Source organism: Glycine max, chromosome 16 (genome assembly GCF_000004515.6).
Source record: "Glycine max cultivar Williams 82 chromosome 16, Glycine_max_v4.0, whole genome shotgun sequence".
Classification (NCBI taxonomy): domain Eukaryota; kingdom Viridiplantae; phylum Streptophyta; class Magnoliopsida; order Fabales; family Fabaceae; genus Glycine; species Glycine max.
Window position 1 is genome coordinate 27861972 of NC_038252.2, and position 16419 is coordinate 27878390.

At 28.9% G+C, this 16419-nt stretch overlaps 1 protein-coding gene across 1 annotated transcript; it reads left to right on the forward strand.

Moving 5' to 3' along the window:
• Positions 1-9516: 9516 nt before the first annotated feature.
• On the forward strand, positions 9517-14880 carry LOC102668329 (receptor-like protein EIX2). The gene is made up of 2 exons (XM_006599903.4): positions 9517-12926; positions 14662-14880. The coding sequence occupies exon 1, from the start codon at positions 9575-9577 to the stop codon at positions 12887-12889; it is 3315 nt and encodes a 1104-aa protein (XP_006599966.1). The 5' UTR covers positions 9517-9574; the 3' UTR covers positions 12890-12926; positions 14662-14880.
• Positions 14881-16419: the final 1539 nt, after the last annotated feature.

The window sequence follows — 16419 nt, forward strand, 5'->3', positions numbered from 1 at the left end:
GAGCCAATTGCCTTTTTGCACAGACCTAACTGGAGTACTTGGGGCATGTTGTTTCGGGAAAAGAGGTAGAACCAGAGCCCTCCAAGGTCCGCACCATGGTACAATGGCCACCTCCAACCTTGGCCAAGGAACTTCGAGCTTTTCTTGGCCTCACTGGTTTCAATCACAAGATCATTAAGAACTATGCGGCCATCGCAACACCTCTCACTTCACTACTGTGCAAGGACGCATTCGAGTGGACTTCGACCTCTCAAACCACCTTCGATCAGCTCAAGATCACGATGACCAGTGCTCTGGTCTTAGCTCTACCAAATTTCGCGAAATCGTTCGTAGTTGAGATAGATGCTTTCGACACAGCCATGGGGGCAGTTCTCATGCAACATGGCCACCCCGTCATATTTTTCAGCAAATCCTTTGGGCCCAAATTACTCTGTGCCTCCACATACGTATGAGAACTCCACGCCATAGTTACTGCAGTCCGAAAATGGCATCAATATCTACTAGGGCACTCCTTCACCATTTTGACTGATCATAAAAGCCTTCGGGAACTGATGTTGTAGGTAATTCAGATGCTGGAGCAGCACTACTACCTATCCAAGCAGCTAGGATTCAACTACACCATTCAGTATAAGTCAGACGCTTCCAACGCCGTGGCAGATGCCCTCTCGCGTACACCACCATGAGAAACTGGCCAGTTTCTCATTCTCTCGATGTCGCAATTCGATTTTCTCGATGATCTTCGTCGCACGTTGCATGCTAACCCGAAATTTCAAGCTCTCTTATCTAAGGTTCGTGCCAATCCATCTAACCATCCTGATAGAAAATGAATCATTTTAAGTCCAAAATGTGTGTTTGACTTATAATTTGGAAACTGCCAACCTAAAATTGGTGATTGTAAATTGTTCTTGTTTACCAAAAATAATATATTTTGGTAAATCAAAATAAATTGTATTTGTAAATAATTTGAATCAAATCATGGTTTAGTAGTTCCATAAACCTAATAAATAGTCCTTTTGCATATCATTATGAAAACACTAGTAAGTAGGGTCGTGGTCACAATTAATTTAGCAATTAGCTAAAGGTAACCTATTTTTTCTTTTCAATTTCGATTTGCAAATCATTATGAATATTATTTGTAAATGAAACCTAGTTTACAAAGTTTAAATTGATCCTCCTCAAAGGAATCCGTCATCATCTCTCTGAGTCGAGGAACGTCATTGTCGTTAGCAATTCGCTCAACGTGTTTCTCTTCCTTTTCCTCCTCATGTGAGATCGAGATCAAAAACCCTAACACATCGACATAAGAAAAAGAAGGAATATTAACATCGATTTTTATAAAAGTCAATATTAACATATAGATACAACATCAGTTTTTAAACAATACCAATTATTATGAAAATTGATGTTAATATCGACACACAACATTAGTTTTAAAAAAATTGATATCAATGAACTCAACTTATTTATAATTATGTCACTGTATTTTTGTAACATCGATTTTTATTAAATTGATGTTAAAATAACAATATTAAATATATATTTTTTAGTATTATATAAAGGGTTGTACCAAGCTAGATTGAGAGGAATTCATAATCTGATTTGCTACTCTCATTCTCCTCATGCTATTCCGTTGATCAAGGGTCCTATCATCTAGTGGTGTGTCAGTTATTAGCTTTTATTGTTAGAAAATAGAATTCTCGTTTTGCCATTTAAAAAAATTATGTATTTCATTTTAAAAATAGTATAATATATAAGTTATATCAAACTAAAAATATTACTTAATATGTTTTTACCTAAAAATATTAATTAATATGTCACACTTGTACCCAACTAAGAATATATAATAGTAAATTTGTCGAAGTACTTTGCACACATAAAAATAAAATTATTAGAGATATTTATAAAGATAGTAAAATATACTGAATTAATGATTGTTTGTTGGTCCCCGAAAAAATAGAGTGGAGTTTGGAGATCAATAAATACATTATAGGAAATTTGTAAAAACGAATCTCTCAAACAATAATATGGTTGAAAATTTGATTTTTATTTGAATCTAATAGTAATAGAATATGAATATTATAAATGTTATTGTTATATAATAATGATATATATCATAATAATTGGATAAATTATAGTTTTTATTATATTCATTTTGATTGTATGAGTATAAATATTGATATTTTTGTATTGTAATATAAATATTATACTTTAAATAAATAGTGTGATACTTACATTATAATTTTTTTCTTAAATTTTCACATGTATCTTAATATATTAGTACTTTTAAATAATGATAAAAATTGATATTGTTAACTCTTTTGATGGGTTAGAAAAATAAGAACACAATTACATCAAATTTAAAAGGTAAACCGATTGGATAAACCTTGAAATTGTTAGTCTTTGTAGAAATTTTATATCAAGACAAATTAAACTTGTATTTTCTGTGATTTAGCCAAATGACAAATGATATTTATTGGTCTTAATTCTAGGTAGACTTTTATCAATCCTAGAAAGATTTAGAAATACTTTCGCGTGCAACTAATGATGTATGTTTTGGAAGAGAGGAAAGAAAATGAAAAAGAATAAAAAAGGGTTTAAAAATTAAATTTAAAAAATTAGAAGGAAAAAATTTAAATTGGCAGAAAGTAACACACATTCCCATCACTCTGCCTTTTATTTTTCTTTTCTTATACACCTTACACCTAATTTTATCTTTGAGGAAGACTAACAATACTCTTTTGTGTTATTTATTAAAATTTATAGAAAATCATGAATTTTAATAATATATATATATATATATATATATATATATATATATATTTTAGAGGTCAGAAATTTAAATTTATAATTTCTAACTAATTTTAGTCAATAATATACAACATTAAAAAATATTTTTTTCTTTATAACAAAAGAGGAGTAGTAGACAGTGTCACCAACAATATTTCTCTTCTTTTATATTTCCACCATCACAATCACTCTACCACAACAACTATCACGCTGTCCCACAATTTTCTTTTATTACATTGGCTAAGTGCATTCTTTGCTTTTCCTTCATATAACTTTTAATTTGGTTCACAATTAAGAGAATATGTCTTCTATGCTTGAAGGGAGCATACTAAATACTTAGGACTTTTTGTCATTTCATTTATTCTCTTGAATTAGAAAATATATCAGGACCTTAGTTTAGAGCATGCTAGTAATTTTAAACATTAAGATTTCCCTTATTTTTCTAAAATGTTTTTTATCATTTTTTTTTCAATTTAAATATGTTTTAGGTCCTTTAAATTTGGATTGTTTTTTTCCTCCCGGTTTAATTTTTCTTTTTTTAGTTCCTCAATTTTAAAAAATGTTTTTTTTTCCTCTTGAATGATTTTTGAAGATTTAAATGCATAACTTGTGGCATTTAGTTGTAGGAAGAGGACTAAAAAATACTTTTCAAAATTACGGGACTAAAAATAAATTTAAATTTGGGGGATCAACAACAAAAGTAATCTAAATTTGATGGACCAAAAATATATTTAAATAATTATTTCAAGAAACTATGAAATTTGATTGAATTAACATCTAATCTTTGTAAGTTCTTGATACAACCTAATAGGTAGATTCTGATTATAAAATAAGGATTAATTTGAGGAATTTATTATTAGCATAAAGCTCCTTATTTTGATTTCCATGATCAATGTTCTAATTGTGAGATTTAGGGATGACAAAATAAGTTCAACCCATGTGATTGACCCATTTGATATGCTAAACAGAGCAAGATAAGTTTAGATTTTAAACCTATTATTAAAATAGGTTCAACTTATATATTTGGTAGGTTAAGCACGAGTTTGGGTGGATCAACCTGTTGAGTCGACTTTTCTTTTGATTTTTGTTTTTGTATTTGTTATAACTCATCCAAACTTGTTGAGGAGGAGGGTTGTTTTGTTATTTTTGGTTTTTCTTTTTACATTTTGTGGTTGATTTGTTCCCTTTTATTTTTATTTCTTGAGTTTTAAGAGTGATTATTTGGATGGGGAAAAGAACATTTCAGGTGTGATTTTCATGTGGATGTTTGTTGATTATTGTGGGAGATAAATTGATGATAGAAAGAGTGGCCATGGTTGTTTCATAACTGATGTAGAAAAACACTTTTTATGTTGGTTACTGTTGAATGATAGACAAGTGCACCAAAATAGCACAAGTAATAAAGTTAAAATGGAAGTTCGAGTGTCCAATCTTTAGGGACTTTGTTTGTACTTAGGTAGATGAATTTTTTATTAATAAAATAATTTAAAGAAAATTTATTTAAAAAGGTTGTGAGAAAAATAGTAAATTAAATTGGTAGAAAAGTAAATTAAAATAAACAAGATAAGAAATTAAACATGAATTTAACTTAATTAATAAAAAATAGAAAAGAGAAGAAAACCAATTTTTATAGAAGTTAAATTCAGAAGATGAGAATGTTGAAAACTTAGCCTACCACAACTATACTTTGAAGTAATATTAATTATTATTTTTTATTTATAATTATTTCACTTTACACTTGCATCTACTAATATACTCTAACCAAGATCCTTCGAGTGAAAGAACCTAATTTATCTATCTTTTTTCTCAAATTCCTTTGTAAATAGCAAATACTTAAATTGCATTAAGAATAAAGATGTATAACATGCTAAATAAAATCAACCTATTCTTAGTGATGAACTTATTTTAGATACTCTTTTCTAGTTCTATTAGAAAATAATGTTTTCCAATGTCACCCCTAAAACTTACTATGCAAATTAATCCGTAAACAAAGAAATTAGGCACAGGAAATGATAATGCAAAAGTAATAATATTAAATAGATAGGAAGAAAAAATTACATTAAGAGTAGTTGGTTTGCCAAGTTCCCAAGAATGAAAGTTTAACCTCTCATAGTCATAGAAAACCTTACAATTGCAAAAGAGATGTAAATATAAAGGGAAGAAGATAAGAAAAGAGGATGGAGGGAAGAAATGACTCTTAATGATAACTTTTCATTCTTCTAACCTTTGTCTTCTTTAAGAAATTGTATTCTCTTGGAATTTATGTGTATTTTTTCCTTCTTCTCTCTCCTTCTTTTATAGGTATAGATCAACTTGATTTTTATGCAACATTTGTGCTTAGCGAGTATGACGTATTCGTGTTCAGTGCGTGTCTCGCGCTAAACGTGCCTTCACTTTCTTGATTTGACTTACTTTCCTAAAGTAGTCATACTTCGCTAAGCGTGTTGTACCCGTTAAGCGTGTGCGCCTCGCACTAATTAGTGTCTGAGATGTGCTAATATGCTCTTTTGGGCTTTACTTTATTCTCCCATGCTAATTATTTAGTAAGCATCATAAATTCATCAATTTTAATATTTTCTACACAAAACCTTAAATGATGTTAAAATAACAATTATTTGCATAAAAAGGAAGAAATAAAAGAGAAAAAATATCAATTCCTATATCATTTAACCCCTAAATATACTTATACATAGCAATTATCACTTGCAAAATAATTGATGTAAAAAAGGGAATACATTTTTCATAGACAAGATTTACACATTGGTTGTACACAAAACCTTAAATGATGTTAAAATAACAATTATTTGCATAAAAAGGAAGAAATAAAAGAGAAAAAATATTAATTCCTATATCATTTAACTCCTAAATATACTTATACATAGCAATTATCACTTGCAAAACAATTGATGTAAAAAAGGGAATACATTTTTCATAGACAAGATTTACACATTGGTTGTAGAATTGATTCAAAAAGTATGTTTCAACCAATGCAAAATATCTCCCCTCCATTGGTGAATTTAAAAATAAGTGGAAAGACTTTTTCATTTTTTGGGGACAAGTGCAAAGACTTGAAATTGTTAGTCTATGCAAAACATCCATGTAAAGACAAATTAGTCTTGCATTTCTTCTATTTTAGCCAAATAACACATCATATTTTTTGGTGGTGGGCTGAAGTAATTTTTTGGTCCCTATAAAATCAGGGATTCTTTTAGTACTTTAAATATTTTTTTTAATATTTTAGTCTTTCTTTTTGATATTTGGTTTTAGTACTTGTTATCAACTATCAACATTTATTTATTATGTAACCGTGATGTTGGTAAGTCCTTGATTTGTCACGTTACCAATGAATTTGATAGGGTGTCATGTGCAAAATAATTTAGTAAGCTGGATTGTTCAAAACAAAGAAAGATGTAAGATTAGTTGATGAGAGGGAGATTTAAAAACATAATTTATCCAAAATAATTATATATGAATTATAAATAAAATCTTTGATAACATGATAAGTCAATACACTATTAATGTAACTACATGTTATGTCATGGATTGATGTGCAGCTCACGTGTTATTTAGTGACATTACAAAAATTCCCTTGATAATGTAAAATTAAAATCATAGTTATATTTTTTATTTATTAAAATTATTAAATCATTTTTTTTGTCAAATTATCTAATGAAATTTTCGTTGTTACAACTTGCTGGTACTATATGAAGAAGAGCTTGATGAACCTATAATTAATATATAAAATAATTTTATTACACAATTATATAATTATTATTATAAAATATATTTTTCCCATGAAGAATGGTAAGATTTTATAAGAGTATTTATTTTAAAAGTCATGTTTTAATTAAAGAAAAAAAAAATCAAATAACAACTTTTAAGAAATATGAATAAATAATGGTACAATAAATCATACAAACAAAAAAGAGTTTAAATTGCTTATCACCGAGTGTAATAAAGGAGATTAAAATATATAAACCTCGTATATGGAGTCTTCATATTTTAATTTTATAAATAATTTTTTTTTTAAATTGCCACGAAATGTATATTTTCTAGTGTTATATAAAGGGTTGGACAAGCTAGATTTTAAAAACAATGAATTTGACAGGGTGTCATGAAATGTATATTCTCCTCATGCTATTTCGTTGATCAAGGGTCCTATCATCGTGGCTCATCGGTATGCTTCTCTTATTCAGAATATGTCTTTACCTAAATATATTAATTAATATGTAACACTTACACCCAACGAAGAATAGTAAATTTGTCGAAGTGCTTTCCATACTTGAAAAATAAAATTATTAGAGACATTTATAAACATATATATTATAGTATAATGAATTAATGATTATTTAGTCATCCCTGATATAATTGAGTGGAGCTTGGAGACCAATAAGTACATCATAGGAAATTAGTTAAAAGAATCTCTCAACGAATAATATAGTTGAGAATTTGATTTTTATTTGAGTCTAATAGTAATATAATACAAATATTGTAAATGTTATTGTTATATAATAATGAAATGTATAATAATAATTAGACAAATTATAGTTTTTATTATATTCATATTGATTGTATGAGTATGAAATACTGATATTTTTATATTGTAATATAAAGATTATATTTTAAATAAATAGTGTATATATTATAATTTTTTAAAATTTTCACGTGTATCGAAATATATTAGTACTTTTAAATAATAACAAAAAAAAGATGATATTGTGATCTTCATTGTTTTCTAACTCTTTTAATGGGTTAGAAAATTAAGCACACAATCACATCAAATTTTAAAAGTAAAACCATTGCATAGACTTTGAAATTATTAGTCTTTGTGGAAATTTTATATCAAGACAAAATAAGCTTGCATTTTCTGCGCTTTAGCCAAATGACAAATGATATGTATTCATATTAGTTCTAAGTAGACTTTTCAGTTTTCACGGTATGATATCAATCCTAGAAAGACGTAGAAATACTCTAACGTGCAACAATTTTTTTTATTTCTAGGGGACACAAGTGCAAAGACTTGAAATTCGTAGTCATTGCAAAACATTCGTGTAAAGATAAATTAGTATTGCATTTCTCGTACTGTGATAAAATAGCACATCATATTTTTATTGGGTTTAAATAATTATTTTTGTCCCTGTAAAATTAAGGATTCTGTTAGTACTTTAATAAAGATTTTTTTATTTATATTTTAGTGCTTGTAATTTTAATATTTGAATTTATGGTTTGCTATAAACTATCAATAGGTTATTATGTAATAGTGATGTTGGTAGTCTATTGATTTGTCCACAATATCAATAGTTTGACATGATATTATATGTAAAGTTTTTGGTAAATTGAATTTTTAAATTAAATTCTCATATGTTTAAAAGCCTTGTTTGTGTTAATTTTACATAAACTTTTTTCTAAGCATGGTGTGCTCGTTAAAGTGACAAACTCAAATACTTTTTATGGGAAGCTCACGTGTCATTTAATGAAATTACAAAAATTTCCTTGATAATGTAAAAAAAGAATCATAGTTATATTTTTTATTTATTAAAATTTTTAACATCATTTTTTTGTTGAATTATCTGATGAAATTTTAGTTATTACCACATGCTGCTACAATATGAAGTATATCTTCATGAACCTGTAATTAATATACGAAATCATTTTATTACACAATTATATGGTTATTGATTTTTTTATTATATATTCTATTTTTTCCCTGAAGAATAGTAAGATTTTGTAAGAGTAATTTTTTAAAAGCCATGTCTTGATTGAAAAAATAAATAAATCACAACATATAAAAATATGAATAAATAATTGGTACAATAAAACATACAAACAAAAACAAGTTTAAATTGTTTATCACCATAGTGTAATAAAGAAATTTCCTTCAAAAATAGCTGTGGAAAAATACAATATTTCTGACGGAATAAATTTGGTGGAAACTATTCCGTCAGAAATATTTTTTTTTGTAGTGATGGATTACTAAAAAAAATTAGTTTGTTAATGGAGTGATTATAATTTGCTTATTTATTAGTATAAAACAAAGCAAATATCAATGGAGAGGATGAGAGGGATAGAAAGTGTGGTGTTGGTGAGTAGAGGTTTCTTTAACCAAAAAGTTCGACACAAAGTTTCTAATTTTCTACCCCGTGCAAATCGTTGCTATAGTGTCTTTTGTTTTGCATTGACTTGGAAGTCAATTTATGCAAAGATGGAACGCAGATATCTCAAAGAAATTATTAAGGTTGTTACAACATTAGTTGCCATCGAAATTGATTTGCAGGTCATTATCAGAACATATGGCACTTAAGTTTTATTTTAGTTTAATTTTGTTATTGCCAACTTTGAAATTTGGTCCCCAATTTTTTTTCCTTGTAAATTTGATCTTTCCCCATCTTAACTTTTATTCATAATTAATTTGATATTTAATATTTAACAGAAATGGAGATGGCAACACTATTGGATCAATATTTTTTGTTAAATATTAGATGCATGAACAAAAATTATATTAGGAGATTTGTGCTCAAGTAGAGGAAATTAAAATATATAAACCTCGTATATGAGTCTTCGTATTTTAATTTTAAAAATAAAATTTTTTTAAAGAGAAAATTTACTTAATTTTTTGTCTTGGATAAGTGAACGAGAATAAACAACTCTGTCGTTTAGCAATATTATCAGCGATATATATAAATCCTGCCGCAGGCTCCATCTTTCATACTTGACAATTTAAGAGAAAACTGATCACAGTAAGCGATCTTTGTTTTACTCTTAGTCATTTCATATCAACAAAAATATAATGAGTTGTTATTTTCTGAAACTATTTTATGCACTTTTGCTGCTTTTATTGTATGCTGCAGGATCCATTCTTGGATTCAACAGCCTTCCCAATAGCGCAGAAATTAAGTGCATTGAGAGTGAGAGACAAGCACTCCTCAACTTCACACATGGCCTCATAGATGACTCTGGCATTCTCTCTACATGGAGGGACCATGACACTAACAGAGACTGTTGCAAATGGAAAGGCATTCAATGCAACAATCAAACTGGTCATGTTGAGACGCTTCATCTCCGTGGTCAGGATACACAATATTTGATAGGTGAAATCAATATCTCTTCATTGATTTCCCTTGAAAATATTGAACACTTGGATCTCAGCTATAATTTGTTTGAAGGGAGTCATATCCCAGAACTCATGGGCTCGTTCACCAATTTAAGATATCTCAATCTCTCTGATTCTTCATTTGGTGGGAGTATTCCTTCTGATATTGGAAAGCTTACACATTTACTGTCTCTTGATCTAGGTAAGAATTTTTATCTCCAAGGAAAAATCCCTTATCAACTTGGAAACCTTACACATTTACAATATCTTGATCTAAGTGATAATGATCTAAATGGGGAACTCCCATATCAACTTGGAAATCTCTCACAGTTGAGGTATCTTGATCTTGCGGGGCAGAATTCATTTTCGGGAGCACTCCCTTTCCAGGTTGGGAAACTTCCTTTGTTGCACACTCTTGGACTTGGTGGCAATTTTGATGTGAAATCTAAGGATGCAGAGTGGTTGACTAATCTTTCTTCCTTGGCGAAACTTAAGCTAAGTTCACTACACAACCTTTCCTCTTCTCATCACTGGCTACAAATGATCAGCAAGCTTATTCCAAACTTAAGAGAGTTGAGGCTATTTGATTGTTCTCTTTCAGATACAAATATTCAATCTCTGTTTTATTCACCTTCCAACTTTTCCACTGCTCTTACCATCCTGGATCTTTCTTCAAATAAGCTGACATCCTCAACATTTCAACTGTTGTCAAACTTTAGCCTTAATCTTCAGGAGCTTTATCTTGGTCATAATAACATTGTTTTGTCATCTCCTCTCTGCCCAAACTTTCCTTCTCTTGTGATCCTTGATCTTTCCTATAATAATATGACATCATCAGTCTTTCAAGGTGGTTTCAACTTCAGCTCAAAACTTCAAAATCTTTATTTGAGAAGTTGTAGTCTTACTGATCGAAGTTTTCTTATGTCATCTTCTTTCAATATGAGTTCTTCATCTTCTCTTGTTTCCCTTGATCTCTCCTCAAATCTGTTGAAATCATCAACTATATTTTACTGGCTCTTTAACTCCACCACCAATCTTCATCACCTTTTCCTTTATAAGAACATGTTAGAAGGTCCCATTCCAGATGGATTTGGGAAAGTAATGAACTCTCTTGAAGTTCTTTACCTCTGGGGCAACGAACTACAAGGCGAGATTCCATCTTTCTTTGGTAACATGTGCGCATTGCAGAGTTTAGACCTCTCAAATAACAAGTTGAATGGGGAAATTTCTAGCTTCTTCCAAAATTCTTCATGGTGCAACAGATACATATTTAAGGGGTTGGATTTATCTTATAACCGGTTGACTGGCATGTTACCTAAAAGCATTGGATTGCTATCAGAGTTGGAGGATCTTAACTTGGCTGGGAATTCTTTGGAGGGTGACGTCAATGAATCCCATCTTTCTAATTTTTCCAAATTACAATCCTTGGACCTATCAGAGAACTCGTTGTCTCTGAAATTGGTCCCGAGTTGGGTTCCTCCATTCCAATTAAAATACTTGGGAATCAGATCTTCCAAGTTGGGCCCCACCTTTCCTAGTTGGCTCAAGACTCAAAGTTCTTTGTACGAGCTTGATATTTCTGATAACGGGATTAATGACTCTGTACCAGACTGGTTTTGGAATAACTTGCAATATATGAGAGATTTAAATATGTCTTTCAATTACCTCATTGGTGTAATTCCAAATATTTCAGTGAAGCTTCCTATGAGACCGTCTATAATTCTGAATTCAAATCAGTTTGAGGGTAAAATTCCGTCATTTTTACTACAAGCTTCCCAGCTGATTCTCTCTGAAAATAATTTTTCAGATATGTTTTCATTCTTATGTGACCAAAGCACAGCTGCATATTTGACCACTTTAGATGTATCACACAATCAAATAAAGGGGCAACTCCCAGATTGTTGGAAATCAGTAAAGCAATTAGTGATTCTTGATTTAAGCAGCAATAAATTGTCAGGGAAGATTCCTATGTCCATGGGCGCCCTAATTAATATGAATGCCTTGGTTTTACGAAACAATGGTTTAATGGGTGAGTTGCCTTCTTCTTTGAAGAATTGCAGCAGTTTATTTATGCTGGACCTGAGTGAAAATATGTTGTCGGGTCCAATACCATCATGGATTGGAGAAAGTATGCATCAATTGATAATCTTGAACATGCGAGGAAATCACCTCTCAGGAAATCTACCCATTCATCTCTGTTATTTGAAGCGTATTCAATTGTTGGATCTTTCAAGGAATAACTTGTCAAGTGGAATTCCATCATGCTTAAAGAATTTGACTGCAATGTCTGAACAGACCATCAACTCAAGTGACACTATGAATCTTATATATGGGAATGGTAAGACTTACGTTGTATTAAATGGTGACATATTCGGAGGTTATACGCTAGACATAACATGGATGTGGAAAGGTGTGGAACGGGGGTTCAAGGATCCAGAGTTGGAGCTCAAAAGCATTGATCTTTCTTGTAACAATTTAATGGGTGAAATACCAAAAGAGGTCGGATATTTGCTTGGGTTAGTTTCTTTGAATCTATCAAGAAATAATTTGAGTGGAGAAATTCCTTCTCAGATTGGGAATTTAGGTTCACTAGAATCACTTGACTTGTCAAGAAATCACATCTCTGGGAGAATTCCATCTTCTCTTTCTGAAATTGATGATTTGGGAAAATTAGACTTGTCACACAACTCTCTTTCTGGAAGAATCCCATCAGGAAGACATTTTGAAACCTTTGAAGCCTCTAGTTTTGAAGGAAATATTGATCTTTGTGGTGAACAACTTAACAAAACTTGTCCTGGGGATGGAGATCAAACAACAGAAGAGGGTCAAGAACCACCAGTCAAAGGTGATGATTCTGTTTTCTATGAGGGATTATACATGAGCTTGGGGATTGGATACTTCACTGGATTTTGGGGCTTATTAGGGCCATTACTACTGTGGCGTCCTTGGAGAATTGCTTACATCAGGTTTCTGAACAGATTAACAGACTATGTATATGTATGCTTATGGTGAATGTGGGAAGTGTTGCTAATCGCTCCAAGGCAAAAAGGTATGTTCTAGATTTTATTTTTCTGGTTCATGGTTTATGTTTTGACTTTGTTTTATATCAACATATCAAAAATTGTTTTACCTATAAAAAAAGGTAATATGTATTTCGAACAGAAAGCTCATGTTAACCGTAAACCAATTGATAGAAGTTAATAATTTATTTCTTCATCCAATTGAGATTTTTTTTTGGTTTTGTTTAAAAGAAATTGTTTCCTACCTAGCTGCAACATATGGCACTCTTAATTTATTATGTGTCATTTTTTGTGTCTTCCTTACGAAATTCCCTATTTTGACTCTTAATGAGTGATGAATTAAGTTATTGAAAGCTTTTTCTCATAGAAAATTTGGGAAATAATTATTATTCTCAAATCACATATTCTTCCATTTTCACATCTTTTTATGATGCAACCATCTACACTTTAAGAGCGATTTCTTGTAACATATTTTAGTTCCTATGTACTGTTTCTGCATATATGACTACCTTGTTCTATGGCCCATGCTTCTCTTATACATGTTACTACATTCTACTCAAAGGCAATGATTACTATAATTTTTTGAAACAGATACAGTTTGTTTCGATTCCTTAACACCACCAACTCCTGCCCAATCCCTCAACTGCAAACACAATTCCCCTGTTAACTATGTCAAATATGAAGTGTTTGTTGTTACAATATTATCATATACAGGGTCAAAGCTAGGAATTCACTTAGAGGGGCCAAGAAAAATAATAATAATTCAAATTTTTACAGTATAGAATATATATATATATTAGTTTTTTTAGTTATAAGATTGACTTAATAATTAAATAAAGAAAGAAGGAGAGACATGATGAATTTGAATCTCTTTTACTAAAAAAATAATAATAAACTAATAGTTAATATTTGAATAATAAAAAAACTGGATATTTGTTATAAAGAAAAAATATACAACTATATTAAGCATAAAGACGTTACTATCTAACTAATTTTATCAGAAAGAAATAGATACATTATTTTCTTCCTAATTATTACCAACATAAACTCGTTCAAATATATTTATTATAACTACTACTTAAACTCATCACAAATTAGACAATCAATCATTTCATATACAAGTGGATATATTTATTGGTTTATAAACCAATAAATATTATAGCTGAAACAATTTAAGTCAATCTTATAGGTGAAAAAATTATTCACTACTTAAACTATTTAAATCTATGAGTATTTTTAGAATAAAATTTTAGTTTATGACATTTTTAATTAAAATAGTTAACCTAATTATTTTTATTGATTTTGATGAATTAATTATTTATTTTTTAAATATCTGAATAGAAGTGCTATATGAGAAAAAAAAACAATTAGATATGTAAAATGATTTTTCATAATTATACATGTACACTTCAACGTTACAATTACTTTATTATTATCTTTAATTTCTGCTTATCTCATTTTACTATCACACTATCATATTATATTACCTATTATATCTACACTTCTCTTTTTTTTCTTTTTGTCTCCCCAAGTTTCAACTAACATGACATGTATTATTTTTCAATATATTTTTTTTCCATAAATTTTAAGGGGACCGTAGTTCTTTTAACATGGTATTTTAAATACACTTTGTGAAAAACTTTGGGGCCATGGTCCCTGCATGTATACTTCCATTTTCAATTTTATATAAACAAATATAATTCTGTTTTTTATCTTGTAATCCACCACATTAATTGTTGTAAAAAAAAATGATGATTGTTGCAGATGTGCCGCACGCTTCTGATCAGAGAAGAAAGCATTGTTGGCTGCTACAAGTGCGAAATATTTCTTTAGTATAGGAGTTTACAATGTTTTGTATTTAAGTAATGAACTGCAAAATCTTGTCTCCGGAAACTTGGTATGATATTGTTGTATTTTATTGTATAATATATTTGTAATGCTGTTTATTTTTCATTAATGTGCTTACATCTGTGAAATCTAAAATTTGACCACTTCATATTTCATCTTCATCAATGCCTTCTGCTATATTTGCATCCTTGTGTTAGACCCCTTCAGTACATGCACTTTTGGTTCGCCAAAAGTTGCAAGCAGAGCATTAAAATTTGCATGAAGCTAGTGTTAGGTTGCTGGTCTTATCACATTAAAATTAAGCCTTGGAGACTTCAACAACCACATCCATGATTCCATATTCTACTCAAAACTGTTTATATATGAAATATTAAGGAACCAAACATTAATATTTATAGCCAAATTAAAAACACTATATGCAAAATTAAGCATTGATAGCGGTCCCAGCAGCTTGGAGACTTCAACAACCCATCCATCACTCAAAAACCAACATTCATTTTCCAATCCTCTCATCTCGCCATTCTAATTCACTTGGAACACATTTTCGGCAAACACCATTTATTTTATTTTTCTACTCGAAAACTAAGATTATACGAAGACTGAGTTTTCGTTTGGAGTATAGCTTATTCCAAGTCAACATAACCTTGTTTTAGTACATTAAATTCCAACTACTCGTTCAATCCTCCATTTTTTTTTTTTTCACGTGGCCGCGAGTCTCTCTTAGCTGGCACATTACAGTTGACTTTGTTTGGTTCTGTGAAGAAATGTGATGTGATGTGATTATTTAGGAATATTTTGTTTTAATTTATCATAGTAAAATTTAAATTAATATCTAGAAAGAAATAAATTATAATATTTATTATGATTTTTTAATTAAAAATTATTATATATGTTATGAATTTTTTTTACATTGAAGTCGAAATTAAACTTTTTTTACAGCATCAATTTTTATTTTTATAAACAAGACATTAAAGTCGTAATAATTTTATTTTATACGACTCAAAATCTTAACAAAAATTCATATGATTTTAAAGTCCTATTTTAATTTTTTTGCACATAATGTATTTTTTTTAATCATAAATAATTTTTTATTTTAATTATTTGATAAATTAATGTATGTTTTCTCTTTTTTAGTTTTATTTAATATTTTTTATATTGTTTTATCTAATATTTTTATATTATTTTATTTATTATATTTTTTATATTCAATATTTTTTATATTATTTACTAATGTTAAGGATTAATATTTATTTTGTAAATTATAAATTATTAATATTATTTGATAAATTATAGCTTAATTTTATTTTTTAATATTAATAACAAAACATTTTAATATTTTTGTTAAAGAAATGTATGGTAGGTTTTTTTTATTTAAAATTAAGTCTTTTGTATTATTTTTTTTAATTTATAAAACAAATAATAATTCTTAATTAACATCAGTAAAAAAATATAAAAATATATATTAAATAAATAATATACAAATATTTTTTAAAAATTATATAAAACCATATAAAAATATAGAAAATATTAAATAAAACTAAAAAAAGAACCCATACATTAATTCATTAAATATTTAAAGTAAAGAAATATTTATGATTTAAAAAATGCATGCAAAACAATTGAAATAGTAAAATAATTTACAACTTTAATAAAAAAAACTTCTTTTATGACTTT